The sequence below is a fragment of the Schistocerca gregaria genome, chromosome 7, assembly GCF_023897955.1.
Source record: "Schistocerca gregaria isolate iqSchGreg1 chromosome 7, iqSchGreg1.2, whole genome shotgun sequence".
Classification (NCBI taxonomy): Eukaryota; Metazoa; Arthropoda; class Insecta; order Orthoptera; family Acrididae; genus Schistocerca; species Schistocerca gregaria.
In genome coordinates this window covers 75,950,395-75,977,385 of record NC_064926.1, presented here as the reverse complement: position 1 = coordinate 75,977,385, position 26,991 = coordinate 75,950,395, and the positions used below count along the sequence as shown (strand labels likewise).

At 38.3% G+C, this 26,991-nt stretch overlaps 1 protein-coding gene across 1 annotated transcript in view; it reads left to right on the top strand.

Annotated features, from left to right (window-relative positions):
- The window catches only part of LOC126281289 (multidrug resistance protein homolog 49-like), a 290,653-nt gene extending 265,475 nt beyond the window's left edge, over positions 1–25,178 (top strand). The window contains exons 20-24 of the mRNA XM_049980112.1: positions 2,328–2,481; positions 8,186–8,380; positions 12,375–12,581; positions 20,697–20,843; positions 23,899–25,178. Coding sequence (XP_049836069.1) covers positions 2,328–2,481; positions 8,186–8,380; positions 12,375–12,581; positions 20,697–20,843; positions 23,899–24,090 — 895 coding nt within the window. The 3' untranslated portion in view covers positions 24,091–25,178. The remainder of the gene's footprint in view (positions 1–2,327; positions 2,482–8,185; positions 8,381–12,374; positions 12,582–20,696; positions 20,844–23,898) is intronic.
- The last annotated feature ends 1,813 nt before the right edge of the window (positions 25,179–26,991 follow it).

Below are 26,991 nucleotides of genomic sequence, written 5' to 3'. Positions count from 1 at the left end.
CCCTTTGATATTTGGGAATCCACCATTTCTTTCCAGTTCCCTTTTGTTCTTTGATATACTTTCTTGGCTCTGTGACCTGGACACATACAGTGGCTTTAAGGTAATTAAACTGTTTATCACATTGTTAAAAGCTCTTCCAGCAGTAGTGCAACGAATATTAATGAGATCCCCAGCTATAATTTGATAAGTACTTGTGCGAAAGATTTGCAGTCCACAAAGAAGTTGCAGCCTAGGAGACAAGCATGGTTCCTGTTAGAATTATGCTGCAGTAATGGTTCCAGCATACCAGGCAGCAACTCAAAAGATTCCTTACGAAACCCAAACCACTCTTTGAAATCACTGTCACTATACATCACAAATCGGTCTCTTCTCTCCAGACAACCCTCATTCTTGGGATTTTCACCTCTTCTTCCGTCTCCATATATTCTTTGTAGTCCAGGTAATCCATAGAATTTGACACTTAAAATGCAGAACTCAAAGAACGCACCTTACTCTCATACTTTACTCCTACTACTGCCTAGGAGTAAATTTTGGCCTTCTTTCCTCCTTCAGTTACTAACATATTAGTGCACTCTTCAGTGGTGCTCTCCACCAGTAACACATGTACTTCGGAAGAAAATGAAAAATTTACTCCTGGAGTAATTTACTGCTTTAGTCCAGTGCTATCAACTGGAAGTCGCTGATTTCCTTCTCGCTTAGTAACTTACTTCTTTAGTTTCACTTACTCCTGGTTGGCGCTTGCCTACGTAGAGCTGAATAATATTCTACTCTAGGGAGTCTGCTCCTTCATTTACAACAGTAAAATATCTGGTGGCAGAGTTGAAGTGAGGGTGTATGAACTGCCAAGATGAACATCACAGTTGTCAACCAAATGAGGTGACCATGTCAGAAACTGTGAAGAAAAGTCACAAAATGGCTTTGAATGACCATTGACAGAAGATGCACGAGTATTTCAAAAAGTGCTGTATATTGTATACTAGCTGAAAATTTGGACATGAGTGAGGCGTGTCAAGATGGACTCACAATGGAACAAAAACAGCATAATAAAGATGCTTCAGTTGAGTGTTTGGTGCTGTTTCACTGCAATAAAGCCAACTTTTTGTTTCAATTAATAACTATGGATGAAACATGGGTCTATTACTTCAAATCTGAGAGGAAAGAACAGTAAAAACAGTGGATCGAAAGGGGAGGATCAGTAAGTTCCAATGAAGGTGAAAACAGTTCCATCTGTGGGCAAGGTCATGGCATCATTGTTTTGGTATGAGTGTGGGATAATTTTGTTGATTATTTTCAAAAAGAAAAAGCAATCAATGTAGAGTTATTGGAGCGTTTGAATGATGAAATCAAACAAAAATTGCATGACAGTGCACCAGTTATTGCCATGTCCAAAGTCCGTGGATTGAAGTTCAAATTGCTTACTCATGCACCCTATTTACCAGATTTAGTCTGCTCTCATTGTTTCTCTTTCAAAACTTGAAGCAATGGCTTGGTGGTAAATCTACCAAAAATGAAGAGATGGAATCTGCAGCTGACAGATTTTTTGTAGAGTCCAGGGAAACAGGGTATCAAAGCTCCTGAAAGGAGAATATGCAGAGAAATAAAGATTTTTTTCCCTAAATTTTTGTGTTTACTTTGTTAGGTTGGATACTTCTGGGACAGGTCTTATGTGTTTTCCTTACAAAATAAATCTATAGGGTTCTTGTAGAGAGGAAGATATCTATACATATTATAAAAAATGTGTGTGTGTGTGTGTGTGTGTGTGTGTGTGTGTGTGTGTGTTCCACAACTCTGCCTCTACTACTGCACCAATTTCAACTGAACTTGTACACACATCCCTTGATGTCAGGCAGCAGTTGCTGTTGGGGCAAGAACTACCTACCTATCGTAGTTCAGGAGATATTACATCATAAACAATGAGTTGTGTAAAAAACTGCCACATTTTGTATGATGTTTAAATTTGTTATTTCTGTGCCACTAATTCTATTCACAATAAATTTTGCAGACAGTTTCCTCATATGAGGCTAAATGCACCTACAAAATTATATCATGGTACCACACATGTTTCAGGAGATATGATGTCATAAACATTGAGATGCATGAAAAACTGCCACATTGTACAGGACATTGAGATTTGTTACTTCTTTGGTACTAACTCTGTTTGAATCACATTCTGTAGACAATATCCACATATGCTGCTGAACGTATCTACAAAAATGAATGGGGGTTTTGTCACCTAGTTTTGTATAATATGGTACCTAGTGAGAACATGTTAAACTGTCAGTGAAGTGTTACTACTTTGTTGATGAGTGTTTTAATTACTCCTGCAGGGTTTCTGAGGCAATGATTTTTGGTGCATGGATGCTTGGACAATCATTAGCATTTGCTCCAAATTTTAGCACAGCCAAAATGGCTGCAGCTAGACTTTTTGCTTTAATGGACAGGAAACCAACAATTGGTGTAACATTTGGAGATAAAATGTTGGTAAGTTAGTAATTATTACTCAAAAATGGATAACTGTGGTAAATGTGGGTTTTTACTGGTATGTACCAACTTTACCAATTTCCCTTTATTATAAGTTCTGATAAAATTGTTGTACTGCAATTAGTGTATGTGTTATGTAGTCTTCAGGGGGAGGAAGAAAGGCACATCCTTAATTTGCAGGCAACCCACGAGTCTATCAGAAGCTCTCAAACTGCCTGATATATGCTTTAGCTGTGCAGCATATGGGGTGTTTCTGTAAGAGTATCCCATGTTTGTATAGGAGATAGCACTTGTTAAAAAGAGGGAAACATCCTGTGAACATAAGTCTGGAAACAAAACCTTGTTGAGATATTGGCCATTCTGTCCTATGATAGTCATTTGTCTGTTTATTACTATCACTACTACTGCTGTTCGAGATGTTCAATGCGGTTAGCACTCATTCTTACAATTACTTCAGCCATCTTTCATAAAGAATCAAGAACTCATCTGACCTGTCTTGGATACCCTTGAACCTGGTCACATGTATGAGGCTCATGCTCCTCTAATGTGTGTACATTTTCAGTGAGTCTTGAACACAGCAATGTCTTTAAATTTCTTCACCACCAGAAATGAGAGGGATTCAGTCAGCTGAAAAGGCTGCCACATTACTAGACCTTCTCAACCAATGTTTGTGTTTGATACTGTCACACAATCTGTAGACAATAGAGTGATGTCCTATCCTACAAAACCACAACCATCGTCTTCCTAAGGATAATGTTGTCCAATAGGGTAGGTAGTCTGCAGCTCATGGAAGCATTCTCACTTCCCGAGCCCAGGGTCCCAGTTTCAATTCCCGTCGCGGTCAGGGATTCTCATCTGCCCCGAGATGACCGGGTGGTGTTGTGTCGTCATCATCATCATCATCATCATCATCCATCCCCATTACAGTTGGAGGAAGGCAATGGCAAACCACCTGCATTAGGACTTTGCCTAGTATGGTGGTGAGGTCTCCAGCACTGTTCCCCTATGCTCTGTCAAGAAGCATGGTACTTCATTTCCATTTTACAATAGGATAGGTAATTTGTCACACAGAAATTGGCGACAAACAACAGATGTTAATTAATAGAGAAAAGCGTATGGCCCTATTAGTCCATGACCCATAATTTCTGCTCACACAGTGATACTAATGTAAACTTGATGCCTTCATTCCATGCTACTAACAAATGATACAAGCGAGAGGCAACAGGTTTTACAGGATTCAAGCCAGCTCTTTGCTTCTGCAGAGTAGATACAGAACAAGGTGGAATTGCCATATATATCAATAACTGTTTTAAACTCAAGAATGTTGAAAATAATGATTTGTTTATAAAGAAGCATCTGGAAGACAAGTGGAATTTCATAAAATGATTTTTATAGTAGTGACCGCACACTAAACACATGCAGGGGATTTTAATCTGTTTAGAAATAAACTCTGTTAGCATGTTTAAAAATTAAAAAGAATATGCAAATAAATTTTCATAAATCTGTTCCACTTAATGTATGTTGCCCTCAATATAACTCCTGCAGTATTGTTTTTACTCAGCATAACTAATTGATCTACGTCAATTTTTGGCAACGTTTTTATAAAGAACAAAATCATATCACAAAACCAATATGACAGACCCATGAGCTAACAAATCAGTTGTCTAATTAAGAGGTGATGATGTGTAGTGTCTCCTAAACTTCCATCTTTAGTTCATTTGCTTTCACTAGTGTGCGTTAATGACTTTGATCAGTGATACTGCCAGATGGTGGATTTGTTTGGTATGAATGTAAAACAAATATTGTTATAAATAAATAGTTTTTGAAAGGACTTTCAATGGGACAGAGTGATATGACACAGTGGTAGGCACAATGGACTCGCATTCTAGAGGGCACGGTTGAAACCCAAGTCCGGCCATCCTGATTTAGGTTTATGGTAAACTTCCCTAAATAACTTCAGGCAAATGCCAGGATAGTTCCTTTGGCATGGCATGATCAACTTCCTTCCCCATCCCTCCCTAATATGATGGAAACGATTACCTTGCTGTTTGGTCCCCTCCCCCAAATCAACCAACCAAACAACTCTCAATGGATGTGCCACTGACATAGATCATTTATTAAACTTTGAGAAGGCTCACTATATATAGTTTGGAACATTTAAGAAATTACTGCACAGCATAGGTATAAAATGTTAAGATATGATTACAAATTTGTTTGATGGTATTAAAATTTTTGGCATTACGACTTAGAGAGGTGCTTACCACAGAATTTCTCAAATGTGGAACTTGAGCTAGGACAGAAACATTAACCTCGACAGATTGCTGAGCCCCATTCTGTTGACTCTGTCAGCTTATGAATGCTTTAACACTTACTCCTCCCACAACACACTGATGATAGAGAGTTAGCCTCATTTTGTCCTTCACTTGATAAACCCCTTCCTCGACAGTTCTTGTGTCTGAATAGAGAACTAGTTTACCTTTGTACTTCTTTGTGAAGGAATACATCATCGAGATAATATTGTCTTAAATGGCCTAATTTTGATTGTTGTCTTTACCCTCATCCCATTGATCACTGTGGACTCATCCACCTGTATAGATACCTTTAACCCTCGACATTCATTACACTTCGTAGAAGTAGGCTTTGTGGATATTTGAATGTTTTTAAACAATGCAAGATTTACATTTAAACAAATAAAACACAGCAAAATTTGCTGTGTATTTGTAATTTATGCATTACAAAAATAACAACTCCCAAATTATCATTGGAGAGATAATAGTACAGATTAGCCAAATAGCTAGTTGGAAAAACACACCCCATTTTTCAGAAATTGAATAAAAGGTCAGCTTTAGGTTTACTGCTCATTGTTTCTGAGTAGAGTGGCTGTTGCACTCCATAATTCAATAGCTGGGTTAGTCTCATTTCAAATTGTATCAAGCAAATGGACGTGTACGGGTATGGAGACAACCTCATGAATCCATGGACCCTTGATGTCAGCAGGGGACTGTTCAAGCTGGTGGAAGATCTGTAATGGTGTGGGGCATTTGCAGTTGGAATGATATGTCTGTATATAACTCTGACAAGTGACATGTACATAAGTGTCCTATCTGATCACCTTCATCCATTCATGTCCATTGTGCATTCTGACAAACTTGGGAAATGTGATGCCCCACATGTCCAGAATTGCTACAGAGTGGCTGCAGGAACACTCTTCTGAGTTTAAACATTTCCACTGGGCATTATTGAGCATATCTGGGACACCTTGCAATGTGCTGTTCAGAAGAGATCTCCACCTCCTCATACTCTTACAGATTTATGGACAGCCCTGCAGGACTCACGGTGTCAGTTCACTCTGGCACTACTTCAGGTGTTAGTCGAGTCCATGTCATGTCATGTTGCAGCACTTCTATGTGCTCCCTGAGACCCTACATGATGTTAGGCAGGTGTACCAGTTTTTGTTTTTTTGGCTCTTCGGTGTAGTTTGAAAGGGTGTGACAATCACTGCCTGTTCCAGAATAAATGATCACATTATACAAGCAATTTATATGAGCATCAGTCAAGCACTGAATTTTCAAGCCATATTTTGTCAGTTTGTTTGGCATGTACATTCTTACCCCACACTTTTCATGGAAAGGTATAAGGATTTCATTAACTTACACTGTTGCACCTACAGGGTAGGAAAGTTAACTTTTTTCAGTGAAACATAGAAAGATTTGTGAAATTGCTGCTGACTTGTCTACTTTCTTTGTCTCCTCCTGATAATCTGGATTGTCAAATCACAATGCAGATAGTGAAAACAGAAATCATTCTTTACTAACAGTGCATCTGAAAATATCTGTGCCTATCCCATCGGTTGCAAAGAAGCTGTAAATTGATTCATTTGAAAGTGGCTGAAATCACTAATTCACCAGTTAGTGTCTTCAGTTCACTGACATCAACGTCTTGCAGATAGGACCAGTGATCATTTGCATACTGTGCTGTAAGTTTAGATATCTGAAAATATCTGTGCCTATCCCATCGGTTGCAAAGAAGCTGTAAATTGATTCATTTGAAAGTGGCTGAAATCACTAATTCACCAGTTAGTGTCTTCAGTTCACTGACATCAACGTCTTGCAGATAGGACCAGTGATCATTTGCATACTGTGCTGTAAGTTTAGATATTTTTGGATTTGTCCATAAAATGATTTTCTGTAGAATAACTTGAATAAAGAACAGTTTCCATACCTCCAAAACAGCACAGTTTTATCTGGAACTTTTCGCCATTTATCACAGTTCAGGAAGCTGCAAGATGATGATGTATTGCCTTGTTCTTACATTAGTTGGTGACTGCTGCTTTTTTTCTGGAAAAAACATCTGTTCTTACTGAAGAAGTAAGCTTCTGCACCATATCACCTGTCACATCTTCATCACTTTCTGTTACCTTTCTGTCACGGTACTACCGTGATTATTAAAGATCTCAAAATCAGGGTCATTATCACTGTCAAAGACTTCATCTGAGGATTTACTGAGATGTTCTTGAAAATTCACATATGTCTTATGTAAAACATGTTCCATAGAATGTCAAGCTTTTCTCACCATGGAGGCACTGTAGCATTCAACAGAACAACAAGAAGCAAATACTATCGTTCTTCTGTGATACTCTCAAGACCCATAAATAAGAAACAGAGCAGCAACAATACAAGAGTTCTAGCATATACAGCTTGTCAACCAATAGGAATGTACACAAAAGAGTCCATTTTGCTTCACATTTATGTGTGAAACATCACAAGATGAAAAGTTGTTGCCATCTGACATAGCAGTTAAGGGTTAAATTAGCTGACACAGGTATTAACTATCAATTATTTGGAATACAGAATATGAAAATAAAAGACCTAGAATTGTACAAAGAATTAAAAATAATCATTTTCTAAGGAGCTGAAATGTGTATGCATGCTAGCACACTTGTGTGTGCGCCCCCCCCCCCCCCCCCACACACACACACCCACACACACACACACACACACACACACACACACACACACACACACACACAGTAGTATATAATGTAAATGACCCACCCAATAGCCAGCAGGTGTGGCCGAGCGGTTCTAGGCGTTTCAGTCTGGAACCGTGGGATCGCAATGGTCACAGGCTCGAATCCTGCCTCGGGCATGGATGTGTGTGATGTCCTTAGGTTAGTTAGGTTGAAGTAGTTCTAAGTTCTAGGGGACTGATGACCTCAGATGTTAAGTCCCATAGTGCTCAGAGCCATTTTATTTTGACCCACACAATAACTGTATGTGCTAGCATGGTGCTTATGGGATTTGGGAAGGTGATGTGCCCCCAATTGTATCTGCCTGGCAGACTAACAAGGGCCATAGCATTTGCCAACCTGGATGTGATTTTTAGGCTATTTCCTACATCTGAGTAGGTGAATATGATGCTGGTACGCATGTCATGCTACAGTTACACAATTTGGAAACATTTAGAAAATGTTTGCACACTTTCACATGGGTTAACACTAGATGCAGGCAATTGGGGTACACAAATTCCATCCCAAGATAAAGGAGTGGTGACAGGATTGTCATCTGGCCACTTTTGACAAATAACATTTCCAGTTCCAATAATTAACATACCAATCCCATAAGGGTATGGGATAATGACCACAAAAAAGAAGAAGGTGGATGCAAATTGCAAAAAAGTCACAAAATTTCTATGTTTTTAACAGCAACTGAATGGTGAAGTGAAGTATGATAAAGTGGACTTCAGATATCCAACGAGACCAGGTGTTCAAGTGCTCAAGTCTCTGAATCTCCTTGTGCCGGCTGGAAAGACAGTCGCACTTGTTGGGCCGAGTGGATGTGGAAAGTCCACATGCCTGCAGCTCCTGCAAAGATTGTATGATCCTCTAGCAGGAACTGTGGTGAGTTTCATTAACTGATTTGAAGATTTACTTATTTCTTTAAGAACATTATTTGTTTATATATTTTGATCCATCTTTAAGCATTTTTATGCAATCAATGTCATCATAGGGAGCTTACATATATTGTAAAAATGCATTTTGTTGACATAGTTGCAGTCCATATACTAATAATAATACATGGCACATACAATATGCACTATAAAACAATTTATTAGTTTTGTAATACATAGAAAATAATAGAATCAAGAATCAAGAAGTATCAAATGAACCATTGACATACTAAAATAAATAAAAAACTGTTTACAGTTAGCAATAATTTAGCGTATCAGGTCACCTTTAGAACAGTCTTGAAATTCTGAAATATTTTATAAAGCCTTGTCTTTCAACCATTTTTCAGTTTTTGTTTTAGAGTTTAAGTGAGACATGATGTGCCTGAAAAGATAAAGTATTAAATAATTTTATGCCCAGGTATTCATGAGTAGACCATGCTTTCTTTAATTTGGCTTTGGGTATATCTAACAATAACGAAAATCCAGGGTGGAATGTAGCAGTATTATGAAAAGGAAAGTTTCTATTCACCATACAGCAGAGATGCTGAGTCGCAGATAGGCACAACGAAAAGACTCATAGAATAAGCTTTTGTCCAACAAGGCCTTTATCAGAAATAGACAAAACACACACACACACACAACTCAAATTTTCTATTTTTGACAAAGGCCTTTTGTGACAGTCTTCTTCTTGTGCCTATCTGTGACTCAGCATCTCTGCTATATGGTGAGTAGCAACTCTCCTTTTCATAATATTGTGGGCATATGTATCTGTTTCACTTGCCTAGTTTTATGTTGACAGCTTCCCTCAGGATGTAGTTATTTAAGTTTTTCTTTAATCTTTAGTAGGCAACAGTATATAAAAAGTGATGGAACTGCCAATACTTTTAAGTCTTTAAAAAGCAGTCTGTAGGAGGCTTTAAAGTTTGTAACTCCAGAGATAGTTCTGATAGCCTTTTTTTGCCAGATGAAAGCAAACTATTTGGTGTCTGCAGAATTACCCTATAAAACAATGTATTGCAGGTGGCAGAAAAAGAAGGCATAGTAGAAGTTAAGTAACAGGGATGTTGTTACATATGTCTGTTGTTTAGTGAGTAAAAAGGTATCACATGAGAGCTTTCTGCTTATGTGGTCTGTGTGCTTGTCCCAGGTTAATTTGGAATCAAGGTATAACAGTAGCTTAATAGTTAAGCATTCAGTTTGACTACTTTATAGACAGACAATGATGTTCACTGACTTTTCATAGTTGATGGATAGCTCATTGGCTTTGATCCATGTATTATAAAGTTTAAGGTACTCTTGGTTTTCCCATTTCAGTCTGTTTATGTCTTTCCCAAAGCTAATAAATGTTGTGTCGTCAGCATAAAGTACAGATTTACAGAGCATTACTGGGAAGATCATCCAGAAGTATTATAAACAGTAAAGCCCCAAGCAGGGAATCCTGAGGAATGCCTCAAGTTACATCTAAGTACAGAAACCTTTCGTTGTTGTAAACTACAATTGTTTCCTGTCACTGAGAACTCTGCCTCATAAGCTCCTATCTCAGTCTCTTGACTCCATAACACCAACATTTCTCCAATAGTACTGCATCATTCACTCAATCCAGACGCCTTGCTTAGGTCTACTAGAATGGCTTCAGTAGATAACTTTGATTCAAATGAGGTTTATATAAAAGAAATGACACCTTCAACTGCTTTCACTTTTGAAAATTTGGACCTAAATACCATATCAAGATTTAGTCTGATATTGTTTTCAGATAAATGTCTGCAGATATCTTGTTATAGGCACTATTCTATTATTTTGGAGAGAATACCACTGAAATTAGATGAAAATTATTTGTGTATAACGTTTTACCCTTTTTCTGAACAGTGATGACAATTGTTCTTTTTAGACATCCTTGAAAATGGCCACTACCATAATCCAGTTTAATAATTACAAAGAGGGTTTGATATGAGATCCACTATTTTTTTAATCACAAAATTTGATTAACATTAAATGTCTTCAGATTTTGAATTTCCTAGTTTTGTTATTGATTTAACCAAATACACTCCTGGAAATGGAAAAAAGAACACATTGACACCGGTGTGTCAGACCCACCATACTTGCTCCGGACACTGCGAGAGGGCTGTACAAGCAATGATCACACGCATGGCACAGCGGACACACCAGGAACCGCGGTGTTGGCCGTCGAATGGCGGTAGCTGCGCAGCATTTGTGCACCACCGCCGTCAGTGTCAGCCAGTTTGCCGTGGCATACGGAGCTCCATCGCAGTCTTTAACACTGGTAGCATGCCGCGACAGCGTGGACGTGAACCGTATGTGCAGTTGACGGACTTTGAGCGAGGGCGTATAGTGGGCATGCAGGAGGCCGGGTGGACATACCGCCGAATTGCTCACTACGTGGGGCGTGAGGTCTCCACAGTACATCGATGTTGCCGCCAGTGGTCGGCGGAAGGTGCACGTGCCCGTCGATCTGGGACCGGACCGCAGCGACGCAAGGATGCACGCCAAGACCGTAGGATCCTAAGCAGTGCCGTAGGGGACCGCACCGCCACTTCCCAGCAAATTAGGGACACTGTTGCTCCTGGGGTATCGGCGAGGACCATTCGCAACCGTCTCCATGAAGCTGGGCTACGGTCCCGCACACCGTTAGGCCGTCTTCCGCTCACGCCCCAACATCGTGCAGCCCGCCTCCAGTGGTGTCACGACAGGCATGAATGGAGGGACAAGTGGAGACGTGTCGTCTTCAGCGATGAGAGTCGCTTCTGCCTTGGTGCCAATGATGGTCGTGTGCGTGTTTGGCGCCGTGCAGGTGAGCGCCACAGTCAGGACTGCATACGACCGAGGCACACAGGGCCAACACCCGGCATCATGGTGTGGGGAGCAATCTCCTACACTGGCCGTACACCTCTGGTGATCGTCGAGGGGACACTGAATAGTGCACGGTACATCCAAACCGTCATCGAACCCATCGTTCTACCATTCCTAGACCGACAAGGGAACTTGCTGTTCCAACAGGAAAATGCACGTCCGCATGTATCCCGTGCCACCCAACGTGCTCTAGAAGGTGTAAGTGAACTACCCTGGCCAGCAAGATCTCCGGATCTGTCCCCCATTGAGCATGTTTGGGACTGGATGAAGCGTCGTCTCACGCGGTCTGCACGTCCAGCACGAACGGTGGTCCAACTGAGGCGCCAGGTGGAAATGGCATGGCAAGCCGTTCCACAGGACTACATCCAGCATCTCTACGATCGTCTCCATGGGAGAATAGGAGCCTGCATTGCTGCGAAAGGTGGATATACACTGTACTAGTGCCGATATTGTGCATGCTCTGTTGCCTGTGTCTATGTGCCTGTGGTTCTGTCAGTGTGATCATGTGATGTATCTGACCCCAGGAATGTGTCAATAAAGTTTCCCCTTGTTGGGACAATGAATTCACGGTGTTCTTATTTCAATTTCCAGGAGTGTATATACTTGTATTTGTGTCCATATGAAAGTTGGTACAGTGTATGTACAGTTTTGAAGAAACTGATTGCCAGAAATGGGATCTAGATTAGGAGTACACATTGAATTGGAAATATGCTGGCCAGAAGTTTGGGTGGTAGTGGGGTTTGTTGCCTTGACAGAAAATTGATTATATTTATCTGCTGTGATACTGACAGCTCTTGTGTTTTCTTTACAATTTGTAACTGTACCCAACTCTGCTTTTATAATCCTCCATGCTGCCTTACATCTATTACTTGAGTTTTCGATGTAACTTTCATTTGCTCCCCATTTGGCTATTCTAATTGTGATCATTAATGTGCTTTGAGATTGTTATAAGTTGCTCTGTCCACATTACCACTTTTTATTTTTTCAAAAGAACATGTTGAATGTCTTTAAAAGAAATTCAAAGAGATTTGCTGTGTGAGTGAGCTTCAACAATGTATTATTTAATTCTTGTACAGAATGTTGATGGTGCGAATGTCAGTTCTTTCCCACTTGGAAATCTGCGATCTCAAATGGGCATCGTGTCTCAAGAGCCAGTCCTGTTTGATCGCACAATTGCAGAAAATATTGCCTATGGAGATAATAGTCGTGCTGTATCCATGGATGAAATCATGGCCGCAGCAAAGGCAGCCAACATACACTCGTTTGTTGCATCACTTCCACTAGTAAGTCCAAATTTTAATTGTATATAGAACTTTCCTGCTGTCTTTTTATCTTCATCATACATTGTCATATTTACTAACATTTAATCTTAAAATTAACTAGCATTTGTATTAATTATAAGCAAGCTTGTCATCTCCTAAGTATGACTTCATTAAAAGCCTTAGAGTCTTGATAAGTTTGTAGAACAATGTAATCTCTCTCTCTCTCTCTCTCTCTCTCTCTCTCTCTCTCTCTCTCTCTCTCTCTCTCACACACACACACACACACACACACACACACACACACACACACACACACACACATATTTCTCTCATATTATTTGCCTATGCAAAACAACGTTAAGTAAAAAAATGAGTATCTTTCAGAACTGATATATGTGCTTCTTATTACTCTCTCTTTGTACCCCTGAGATAGTCAATCTATTCAAGTTACATATCGTATTTACTCTTTATTTCAAATCTTACACTTGTTTATATGAAGTTTCATGTTTAGATTTTAAGAGAGAATTTTTCTAGGATTCGATTTCTGTTGAGGAATGGTACTGTCATTTTACTATGCCATTAAGTATTACCCCTTCAGCAGTAGGCTTACCAACCCTGAAGATTCTTATTTTAATCTTTACCTTAGTACTTTTTAGGATTTGTAGGACATTGACCTTTGGCATCAAACAAATTTAGTAACTGCTGTTGGCTTTCTCAAACTATTTCCATAAACTCCCCCTCCAAGAATTAAATGCTTCTAAATTAGGCACACTCTGTCATAAACTGTTTTGCAACTTTTGCAACAAATGTCAATTACTTTGAAGACCAAGACTGAGTTTCAGTTGGGTCACAACTTTGTGTTGAAAAGACTGCACCCAAGTATATGTCGGGCCATGATTTTCTCATGTGAAACCCACTTATCACTCAAAAACTGGATTCATTCCATATGAGAACAGACATGGATGTCTCACTGCCAGTTACTTGCTGCTGTCATGAAAGGTTGAATCAATGTTATGACATTGACATAATTTCATGTGTGCATTCATTAGGTTTCACAGTTTGCTGTAATTCTTCTACAAATACATCACATTTGTTGTGTGAGCAACAATTTTGGAAGCTCAAGAGGAAGAAATTACTGAATAGCTCACCTCACACATTTTCCTTGGAAGGGTGATATTAGTTTCTGTCATTATTTTGAAATCTGTAATCTATCAAAAAACTAAAGTAAATAAGAAAAATAAGTCTTGAAGCTTGATCCTGTAGATGCACCAGTTACATATGTGCTGGTAATGTTTTAAATAATGGCATAAATAACTGGTTTGCTAGGCCTGGTATTGTTCTAAGTGGCCAGCCTCCAAAGTGCTAACAATAGTGCTCTTTGAAAGTTTTTGTGTATCATGGATGAGCCACTGTTTCAGTTGTATATAGCAGTGTGCCCCCTGCATATACCCTACTACAAATGTAATTTTCTGTTTTTCTTTCTAGCAAGCAAGTAATTTTCCCAAAAATGGCCAAATAAACACTACTGGATGCATATCTGTTTTCCAGGATTCAGTGCATTACAGCAAATTTCAAATTTATTTTTTATCCCCCCCTCATACAAAAAAAAGTTAAACAGGATTTTTGTTCCTGACCATCAGCAGTTGGTAGGACTGGCCCTGCACTTCTGCTGTGCTTAGGCAGGACTGTCAGAAGTTAGGAGAGTGTGTTGTTAGCTATATCCCACCTTTTTGTCAGTAATGCTCACCATTTCTGAGCAACAGATGCAACCCTCCATTGTGCAATGCATAATTATCAAATTTCTTGCTCGTAAAGGAGTTACAGTGGTGGAAATTTGCCAAAGATTGACTGCACAGTTTGGTGATAAAACTTTATCAAGGATGTGTGCGGTTGCCTGCTATAAAAAATTCAAGGAAAAGAAAAATCAGCAACATGATCACCATCCTCGGACCAGCATTACAGACAAAAACATTTGTGCAGTTAAAGACATTATCGTCGACAATCAACAAACAATAGTATCAGAAATTGCACAAAAAACTGGAATCAGGTATGGGAGCTGTCAAGCAATCATCACAAATGACCTACAGTTCTGTAAAGTGTTTCCAGATTGGTACCTAAACTTTTGCCCAAGAATCTGAAGTTGAGACTTTTGGAGGTATGTCAGAGGTTTACAGGAAGGTTTGTGGAAGAAGGTGAGGCATTTTTGAGACAGATTGTCACCTGTGACAAAATATGGGTTCACCACTACACTCCAGAATCCAAACAAGCCTGTAAGGAGTGGTGGAGGAAAGGAGCGCCACTGAAAGCCAAGACTCGATTGTCAGCTGGCAAGGTTCTTTCAACCGTTATTTCTGTCAACGAGGCATTTTGCTGATTCTTTTTTGCATGAGTGATGCACAATCAATGCTGCTTACTACTGCGAACTGTTCAACAAGGCAAGAGTTGCATATCACCACAAAAGAGGAGAGCATTCGATTTGACAAGTCATCCTCCTCCACGACAACGCGTGACCCCGTACTGCAGCCCTAACTGTCTACAAGCTACAAGAAATGCACTGGACTACATTTTATCATCCTCCTTACAACCCGGACTTATCACCCTGTGATTTCCATTTATTCAGACTGCTTAAAGAAGCTCTAGATCGGCGATGTTTTGAAGATGATGAGAGTGTGGAAGACTTTGTACGCATTTGGCTGGTGACACGACCCAGTTCTTTTTATGATGAGGGCATCAAAAAGCTGCCCATACAGTGGGACAAATGCATTTACAAAGCAGGAGACTATGTGGAAAAATGAATTATAATTGCCTTGAGTTTTTTGGTAAATGAATTTAAATAAAAAATAAAATCCCATGTATATTTGATCCACTCTCGTATATGTACAATGGTGAAACTTAACCTGATTTCACAAATATAAGACCTGTTTGGCTGAACTCCTTTGTTCACTTCATTCTGCATATGTTTTTGAGAGACCAATATCAGACTGTACTTCCGGCATTTGGTGTTGCTCACAATCACATCAACATGCATAACAAATTTCTTTTCCAGATCATGTGTGACTGCTATGAAATTAACACATTCATGTTCAATTTACTTGATAATTCACTCACATTATTGATTATTTCCTCTTCCATGTTCACTAGATGCTCTTAGGCTCCCTTAGTACTTGCTGAACAATGATCTTCATGTTCATTTAGTTACAATCATATCTATGCATGAGGACCAATGCACATGATAGGATGCGCTCACAGGTTCTCCTTCACTTGGTACTCTCTCTCTCTCTCTCTTTCCAAGCAATAATCCCAACTTGTGGGGTCAGCTGGTTAATCGGATGTGGCATGTCAGTTTTTAAGGGGTTGCCGGATGTCCTTCCTGTCGCCACCCTGTACCCCCCGAGAGGGATTAGTGTACCCCAACTGTCTGCGTCGAGTGTAATCCATGGAATAGTGCTAATGTATTCAGATGTCTGCGAGCCATGTAACTGAAGCAGAACGTGGGGACCAGCTCATCATTCACCTAGCGGGGTGTGGAAAACTGCCTAAAAATCGCATCCAGGATGGCTGGCACACCCTCTCTCATAATTAATCCACCAGACAGATTCTATCCGGTGCTGGCACACCTACCCGAGTCCAGGAAGCAGCATGTTAGCACTCTCGGCTACCCTGGCAGGTTTCCCCTTCACTTGGTACTGAGGAGCGTTATATCAAAAGTCAGTAAATGTTCAATTTTTCAAAATTCAGGCTTTTGTAGTTACTAGTGAAGCTTGTTGCCATGTATGACTTATTGAAACAGTTTGGTTGAACACTGATATTTGCTGTTGTTATAGGGTGCTGAAAACTAAGAGTTTTTGCAGAACTTGATATTTGCTCTGTCAGTGGAAACTAAAGTCGATAAATGCAAACAGTGCTTTGCTTCTGAGATATCTGAAGAGAGAATAATGATGTAGGATATCATTGTCAATGATTGATAGATAGATAGAGATAGAGAGAGAGAGAGAGAGAGAGAGAGAGAGAGAGAGAGAGAGAGAACATAAACAGGCAAGTACTTGGTTGTGTAACCAACAATAGAAACACAACAAAATTAACTTCTGATTACTATGCAATTTGAGATACCTTTGTCAGGGAGAATTTTGCAGTAAAAGAGTAGGCTACTAAACTGTAAAATAGATTCAGCAAATTCTATACACGTAACTGAGTGCTCAGGTGGTAGGAGTCCAGATTGAGAGTGAAAGTATCCAAAAAGCCCAACAAGAAAATGCCAGCTATTGCCTGTTCACCTGGGCTACCAAACTACCAGTGAATTCAAAAACTTTAGGAAGAAAAGAATGCAGAGCAGCTGATCTCACTTTTGATGATAACACTTTTCATCTCCATGCAAATAGTTGTAGAAAAATTGACAATGTTCAGTTAATACTAAAATACATGGTACTCACATCACTGAAATGCAGGAACATCAAGAAAGAAGCAAAAAGGAAGAATACTGTTGAAGTACAGCGTAAAGAAAAAAGATAGCCAGGCAATAACAGGACTGTATCTGCCTTAACATTTCAGACATCAGAGATGTCCAAAGACAGACTCTAGAGTGATACCAAAACATATAGTTGTAAAGAAAGCCATTTTTTGAGGAAAAAGTCCAAGCTGAATATAATCAAATGGTGGAAACATTTCTTAAAAGGAATCATCAGGCCTACCTGCTTGCCCTTTATCATCAGACCTACCTACTTGCTCTCTATTGAAGTACAAACATATTTTCTGCCACTACTTTAATCTGTCGTTTAAAACTCCCCATACTGATACATACTCAACATGCAAGATTTGTTTACTGAACTTAAAAAAGGAACACGTTCTGGAGAAAAAGAGTAAATTAATAATAAATCACACATTGCACAAACTTTGTGCAAAAATGTTGTGTGCCATAATGGAGGAGGAAAATCCTAAAGTGATAAAAGTGTGTTTTGGTGTAGAATGTGAATCAGTCAATAACAAAGTTGTCCATATGTCAAGTATCTGTTCAGGACACATTTTACTGTACAGTTTTTGCATTAGATTGATTCCTAAGCACAGAAAAATGAAAGGATTGCTTTTTATTCTTTACCTGAGGCAGAAGGACTGAAAGGATGCACCCCAGTAGCCTCTACTCTATTGGATTTTCTCAGGAACCTTGAGGCACCACAGCTAGAAAGTGGTCCAAATGATATTCAGTTCTTCTCTGACTCCTATACCAGTCAAAGTACAGCAATGATGTGCACACTAATGGCCTTCAGGGAATAAACCAGAAAGTTTAATAAGGTAGTAAATCATGTTGAGGTGACAAAGCTAATGGAATACCTTATAGTATTGTGCAGGACCTCCTTTTGCATGGCATAGTGCAGTTAATCGATGTGGTATGGACTCGACAAGTTGTTGAAAGATCCCTGCAAAAATATTGAGCCATGCTGCCTCTACAGTCATCCATAATTGTGAAAGTGTTGCTGGTGCAGGGTATTGCACATGTCTCATAAATGAACATGTCCAACAAACGTTTGATGGGAATCATGGCGGGTGATCTGGGCGACCAAATCATTCACTCAAATTGTCTGGAATGTTCTTCAAACCAATTGCAGACATTTGTGGCCCAGTGATATGTTTGGGAACTACTAGTCCATGAATGGATGCAAATGGTCTCTTAGTAACCATACATAACCATTTCCAGTCAATGATTGGTTCAGGTGGACCAGAGGATCCCACCCATTCCATGTAAACACAGCCCATACCATTATGGAACCACCACCAGCTTGCACAGTGCGTTGCAGACAACTTGGGTCCATGGCTTCATGGGATCTGCACCACACTCAAGCCCTACAGCTCTGACCAACTGAAATCGGGGCTTATCTGACCGGGCCACAGTTTTCCAGTCATCTGAGGTACATACGATAGGGTCATGCACCCAGGAGAGACGTTGCAGCTGATGTGCTGTTAGCAAAGGTACTCGTGTCGATTGTCTTCTGACATAGACCATTAATGCAAAATTTCACCACACTGTCCTGTCATACATTTGTTGTACATCCCACATTGATTTCTACAGTTATTTCACACAGTGTTGCTTGTCCATTAGCACTCGCAACTCTATGCAATCACTGCTGCTCTCGCTCATTAAGTAAAGACTATTAGCCACTGTGTTGTCCATGGTGAGAGATAATACCTGCAATTTGGTATTTTCAACACACTCTTGACACAGTGGATGTCAGAATCTTGAATTCACTAACAGTTTGCAAAGTGGAATGTACCATGCATCTAGCTCCAGTTACCATTCCACATTCAAAGTCTGTTAATTCCCATTGTGCAGCCGTGAAGACATCAGAAACGTTTTCACGTGAATCATGCGAGTACAACTGACAGCTCCGCCAATGCACTGTCCTTTTACATCTTGTGCATGCGATACTGTTAAATCTGTGCTTATCGCTGTACTAGGACTTTTGTCAATTCAGTGTATTTCTCTACTCATTTTCTCAGCTATAAGCCTTCTGATAGTGTTTGGCACAGTTAAAAAAGACTACTGAAAAAGGAAGATATTCTTTCACCTACTGAATACTATAAAGTGCTGAAACAACGAGGCATTGTCAGTATGGCTTATGAAAAATCTGAGAAGAGGGTGTTGGTGCCAATATTGGACACTAGTAAAGAAAGTCCTGTACAGGTTCATGTATGGAAACCTGTCAGCTGCAACCAGGAAGTGAGGAAAGCAGCTGCCTTAGAAAAGAATAACGTTGTCAGCAAGGAAATGAAAAAAGATGTCTTAAAACATATGAGGCATTATAACGTACCAGAAGGAGCAGAAGAGTTGTTAAAGTGATCAATAGAGTTATCAATAGACTTCTGGTGTAGTATTGCTGAAGCCAGTGGTTTGTATTATGTTTCAGCAATGTTTGGTGATATTTTGTGCTTTTGCTTATTGAATATTTATGGAAAAGTATGATACTAATGTGTCGTATTATAGCACATTATTGCATTTCAATGCAAAGTGAACAATAAAGTAGCTTTCTTTGTAATTAATGGTAAAGCTAAAATGCTAACAAAAAATCACTTGTGAATGTTAACAAAAGTTTCAACTTCTATCTTTGCATTTATTGAATTTTGAAAAAAACCTGTAAACTTTGTCCCTTTGCCACAATATAAACAATAAAAATTTTAGGAAATTCAAACACACAATTAGAATTTTATCTACAAAAGCAGTGTAGATGTTAAGTTATCCCATTTATGTAATTAGTATTTCGGTATGATATTTAAAAAATGCGTTTACTTAAAACAGTTCATGTTCCCTTCTAATGTTTTTAAGTTCAAATTTCTGTTAGCATCTCATATCTTCTACTTACACTTTGCATTTCTTTTCTTGTTTTGTGAACATTTTGTGTAGCTTCAACAATAGGGGCTCTTGTTTCCTTTATGATAACGTACAGTTAAATTTAGTACAGTGTTTAACCCCACTAAATCAATCACTTCCATGTCACTATTCAGTGGAGGGGTTAACGAAGGACGAATTGATAATTTAAGCTGAATGTTATTGATCATTATCTTTATTATGTAAATAAAACCTCATTCTCATGAAAAATTGAATAATTTTAGAATATTGTTCCATCTCATCAGCTAGAATTTTATATAAGTGAATTTTATTGTTAATATTTGCTGTGTATTCTGTTCTTACTTATACTCTTACCACTTCAGGTTGACAGATTCTGTGCTCATACCTGTCCTGTAGGTAGTAGCTCATGCAACTAGCTGCTATAGTGATGCAGCATTTTAACTAAATTGCTCTAATGCATCAATTAGTTGTGTACAATTAACTACATTTTCAGACATGTTTGACAGTAGACTTTTATCATGTTTAAACATTGCAGTCTCTTCCTGTGAGTTTCCAGCTGTTCTGTTATTAAAAAATGAATTTTGTATGTGTATCTTCCTTTGTATTGTCAAAGACTTGATAAACAATAAAGGAAATGTGCACTATAATATTTAGTACCCTTCTAAATATATTCATGCACCACATTTTCTTTCTATGAAGACAGTTTGCACTTCATGATTCTTCTGACTCACTAACTTTTTCGCCTCTTCATCATTAACTAATCTTACCTAATGTTTGCTTGTTTACTTCTGTCTTTCAAGGGTTATGAAACTCGACTGGGGCAAAAGGGAACTCAACTGTCTGGTGGACAAAAACAAAGAATAGCCATTGCTAGGGCTCTTGTCAGAAATCCAAAAGTCTTACTGCTGGATGAAGCAACCTCAGCACTTGACAATGAAAGTGAGAAGGTAAGGGTTCTAAAATAAAACTCAATTGAAAAATAAGACAGAAATGCTGGCCAGTAGTTTAGGAGATGAACTTTTTGGTATTGGTGATCCTGGCTTTCAGAATTATCAGCTTCTTCCTCAAGGATAAAAAACTACTAGGTTGGGCAAGTCTAAAAAGGAAGGGCAGTTCACTCAGATCTTGGAGATCAGACAAACTCATGATGAGGATGGGAGATTCCCCTGATATGGAGTATTATGTGCACTGTCTAGTGAATTCCTCAAAATCTTAATTTACTTTCAAAGTTAAATTTCTCATGGTCCTATTTTAAATCTCATGTCTCCTTTTTTTTAGTTTTTGATGTGAAATATTGTTTCCCATACAGCCTTGACCTTTAAGGCAAGTGTATCTCTTTGATGCCAAATGCTTGTACCAAAAAACAACTAGTCTCATCTCTGCCTTCACTGCCAGAAATTATCCCTCTGTCCTGTCACCCCTGATTCCCCTGATTCTTCTAAAACAACAACCAGTAAATGTGCTTCTGACTGCCTGGTACGTATGTAAATGAGGGGGAATGAACAGATCGTAAATGAGAGCTGATAACAAATTGCTCAAATTACAAGTACTATGAAACTATTTGTCACAGCACATCATTGCATGACTATGTTTTGACTTTGAACTGTGCATTTAAAGTGAGCCAAGTTTTATTAAAATTGATTACATCAGTGACAGTGGATGAGCAGTTTACTGAAGATGTATTCTTGAACTCCATCAAAAGATACTGTAGCAGAATGAAAGTTAAACAACTAAATTAAATCATAATGAATTTGATTTTTTACCCCACAAATAAAAAATATTGTCAAGGCAGTTATCTCACAGTTATTGTCAGAAACAACCTGAAGATCAGCTGGAGAGTCATTCTCAAACCACAGGGCTTGTACAGTAATATGACAGGGAACTCTGATGTCAGCTGCCCTTTTAAGGACGGTATGGAAAAGAGAATAGCAGTCATAGAAACAAATATGTTATGGCATCATTAAGTACTTCACCAATAACTTAACAATAGTCATAACTTATGTATACAAGACTAAAATCTCAATATATTAAAAACAAAGATTCCAAGACTTACCAAGCGGGAAAGCGCCGGCAGACAGGCACAATGAACAAAACACACAAACACACACCCAGAATTACTAGCTTTCGCAACCGATGGTTGCTTCTTCAGGAAGGAGAGGGAAAGACGATAGGATGTGGGTTTTAAGGGAGAGGGTAAGGAGTCATTCCAATCCCGGGAGCGGAAAGACTTCTCTTAGGGGGAAAAAAAGGACAGGTGTACACTTGCGCCCACACACACACACACACACACACACACACACACACACATCCATCCGCACATACACCGACACAAGCAGACATATTTAAAGGCCAATATATATTTTTCCCATGTGGAAGTTTCTTTCTATTTTATTTACAGACTAAAATCTCAGTTATGTAATATGTATTTTCAGCACAAATACAGTTGTCTCATATGCTCCAGTCAAATTAAATAAAAGTGGTAAAGCTTTATTATTTTGTAGAGTGTATTAGCTTGGTATGCTTTTCTTACATCTCTTAGCTACAGTGCTTTCAGCCTTTCGCTCAACAAAAATTAAACAGTTAAGGTAACATTTGAAATGCCTTATTATTTGTTCACTGCATTCATGCCCATTATAATATTTTTATAGTCATCTTTGGTTTCCAGTCGACTTTTTTCTTTATTTATATATGTCAGAGTTCCTCGACAGTGTCATCAGATGGTAAAAATCAGTGATATAATCTTAAAGTGATGAGTTTATATAGGTAGCAGATCCCTAATAATGCATAAAATCTATCCTATTTAATGTAAAATTATATTAACATTAGCTTGTCACACCATTTTTGATGCACTTGACAGTTCTAAAATGCTTTCAAGTGAACTTGTTTGGCAGATGCATGAGCAAAATCTCAAAGTTTACACTCAGACTTGTGTATTCACTTGCTTTTTGTCTGCCCCGGCAGCTGAGTGGCCAGCGCAACAGAATGCCAATCCTAAGGGCTCGGGTTCGATTCCCAGCTGGGTCGGAGATTTTCTCTGCTCAGGGACTGTGTGTTGTGTTGTCCTAATTATCATCATTTCATCCCCATCGAAGCGCAAGTTGCCGAAGTGGCATCAAATCGAAAGACTTGCACCTGGTGAATGGTCTACCGAATGGGAGGCCCTAGTCACACAACATTTACATTTTTTTACTTGCTTTTTCATATATGTTATGTAAACAGAATATTTATTAGGAATAACAAAACTAGAGGTAAATAATTTTTGCTTCTAGAGTCCCAGTCAGTCAGTAAAAACAGATTCCTTATAGGAGCACGTTGTTGCCAGTCCGTCCTTCTGTCTGTCAATCCGATTGTTAAAAACCATTTTTATCAGTAAAGAATAGATGTATCAAGATGAAATTCATGTCACATAACAAGGTATACAGATCCTTGGCAGTGTAAAAACCGTAATCTTCTAAGTCAATACAGTCAAAAGATATTGCCATTTTTGCCAAATATTTTGATACTTGCAAATTCATTCACTGAGATCTGTAGGGTACTTTCCATTGACCTAAAATCATGAAATTTGGAAGAAGTAAGGTTTCACAGTACAAATAAAAGAAAAAAATCAGAAAATTGTTACTTTGTAATTATATCACATAAAAAAATATTTTGCTTCTCTTTGCAACTTCAAATTTAAAATTAAAACGTCCTTGAAAGGAAATTCCTGAGACTGATATCTTGCCAATATCAGTGTCAATAACAAGCAAAAATCATTGAGGCTGTTGTTTCATATAATGGATGAACTGTGTATACACATAATTAAGTTTGTATGGAACACTTATAGCATGAGTCTACTTGCACTTGGCCAATTTTTGTAAGTAGATATGATGTAGATATTTAACATGCATTTGTAGTCCTAATTTTACATATAATTCAGACTACATATAATAATGTTTACCATGACATAATTGTATGCTGACAAGAGATCAGATTTAAAATCATACTTTTAAATGTTATTTATAGGTTGTGCAAGAGGCTTTGGATCAGGCAAGAGAAGGGCGAACATGTATCACCATTGCACACAGGCTAAGTTCCATACAGCAGGCTGATGTAATCTATGTAATAAGCAATGGTGCAGTACTTGAAAAAGGATCACATCAACAGCTCATGGCATTAAGGGGCATGTACTATCAAATGCATCAACAGGGGCTGTAGAAAATGTTTCAGTAGATATCATTTGGTGCTCACAAAACAAGTTTTTAGGGCCAATTGGTGTTTCACCAATTACAAACCATCATCTGTTAACTATTATTACAATAATTTCCAAGAAGTTTTGTAAGATGAGACAACTTAAACATTCCAGCAAGGAAATAATGCAAATGTTTGAGAAGTGAGAAACATATTGGGATATTTGTATCCCAATATTTGTGTATAAGTCTCACATTGAGAAAATGTAATAATCCTCATTCCAAAAACATTTGGCATGGTTCCTAAAATTAAGTGCTACATTGCAAGTGTTTTTTCAGATACGGAGTTTTACACAATTTCAAATTCTTCCTGTCGTATTTCTGTCAAGATCTTGAATATTGAAATATGTTGATAATTGCATATTTCTGTCCATCAATATAAGTTAGTACATACATTCAGTTTATCTGTAATAAATTTTGTTATTATTTAGAACTATTTATATTTAACAAGCAGTAAATAGCAGTAAGAAAATTGAGCTACAGAGTACGATCTTCCGCACTTAATTTAGTGATTGTACTAGTGTTTTAAAAATCAGATGTTTGTGGAGCACAGTGGTATTGATAATCATAGTTGGGCAAGCAACTCGTATGTTTCTTGTTGAAGCTGGAGGCACAGTATGTTAAGCTATGTAACAGCTAATTGTTTTCAGTGTAAGAGCAGTGGAGAAATAAAATACAATGCATAATAATGAAGGATCTGTTCTATCAACATAGACAATAATTTTTGTACCATACTACATAGATATGTCATATGTCTATTACTATAGAAAAAATACTTGTATATTTTAGTATATTTGTCTGTCATTTAGGTTATTTTTGTATTACATGTTGTGAGTGAAACACTCCCAATTATTGAGTAAGTTTTAGCATCTGTAAGATGTTCAGGCAAATGTATGAAACATCATAGAGAGTGGGTTTCATCCCAGAAACTTTGCACAGGTTTGAATGTCATAACTCTAAACTGATGTATACAGTACATCTGAAATGACAACATTCTCAAGCTACAACTAACCTGTCTATAAGTTTTGTATTAAAGAATAAAGTTTTATAAGATAAACATAGAATTTTATATTTCTTAATGTGAAAGTCTCTTTGAGTTAATGAGAAACGGAGTTTCATTAAATTAATTTATGTGCCTACCATCCACTCACAAACCAGGAATAGACTGGTGTGTGATGATATGTTTGTTAGAGATGGTTTCACAGGTATTATCTGTGGGACCACATGCAGTCATCATCAGTAGTCTCACTAAAAAATGAAAGTTGTCCTGCATCTATTCAAAATGCAATTAATATTTTGTTTTTGGTGGCAGTTGTTATCTATTGGATACTATTTTCACATTTACAAGTTTCTCTACAGAAAACCTGCACATTTAGAGCATACCTGGAGGTAGGACTAAAGGAATAATATTTTCAGAGTGAATCACACTGCTTGTGCATCACAGTTTGCATCTGAATGCTTCTGGTAAGAGGCTACTTGCATGGCTAATTGCCAGAAGCATCCACTCTGACCAAAGCAGTATCCATCCTACTCGTTGATTTTCAGTGCGTTCACTACACCTTTTGTAGGATAAATTCATCTGAAAAACAGAGCTCCAGAATAAATATAGTTACAGTTGAAACTACGTGTAGTTCAACAAAATGCTGCTACTTGGACAAAGTCAAGGACATTAAAGGAGAAGCATTTAGGTTGGTTGGTTTAAAAGGGGGGGAGGGACCAAACTGCAAGGTCATCGCTCCCTTTTCATTTAGGTGTTCTCCAACAAAATGTCACAAGCCTTATGAAAAAGAAATACTTATCTTATCCATCCGAGATGATTAAAACTTAGATGGAATTTCAGCAGACTTATCAGAACATCACACAGAAACTGAATGGGCTTATCTCGATGGGTACAAGCTAATATTATACTACTGTAGAATGAATCACAATAGTAGGAGAGTGACTTATACACTAGGGATAGACTTAGCAGTGTAATGCATTACAAAGAATAGTAAAATATTGAAGCAAGTAATCCAAAAATCAAAGCAGCTTTATTATGAGAAAAAGATAATTACATCAGACAAGAAAATAAAAACTGTATTGGGCATAGTGAAGACAGAGATAGGTGGGACCAAAAAGGAACAGATTGCTCTAAAAATAAATGAGACATTGCTAATAAGTGTTGCAAACTTCTTAAACAAGTACTTTGTTTCTGTTATTGACAGCTTGGGGGGGGGGGGGGGGGGGTATCAGGTTTGGTGAACAGTGCAATGGAGTATCTTGATAGACTGGACCACAACATACTGTTGGAGAAGCTCCAAGTATATAGAGCACTGCACTAAAATGGTTCACTTTGTACTTGATGAACAGAAAACAAAAAGTACAAATAAAACATGAACTAAAGGAAAACACCTGGACGTGCTTCTTAGATGCAGAAGTTCTAAATAAAGGAGTCCCTCAGGGATCCATTCTTGGGCCAATCCTCTTTCACCTTTATATAAATGATCTAGACCTGAACATTGAGTCACAAACAAACACTTTTTTTGCAGATGACACAAGCATCTTAATTACAGGAAATTCCCCAAGTCACCTTCAAACAGCTATTAATAAGACTGCAGAACAGCTAAATAGATGGTTTGAGTGGAATAAACTTATGATAAACACCAAAGAAACAAAATTCCTAAATTTCTGTTTAAAAGGTGATGCATGCTGCACCAATGTGACAATAAACAGCAACAAAATTTCATCTTCTCCAGACACAAAGTTTTTAGGCTCATGGCTTCAAAATAACTTCAGATGGCACACACATATAAACAAAATTAATGGAACACTAAAGAAAATATGTTACAGTCTGTGTTTACTCTCTGTCAAAGCAAGTTATAGCACTGTC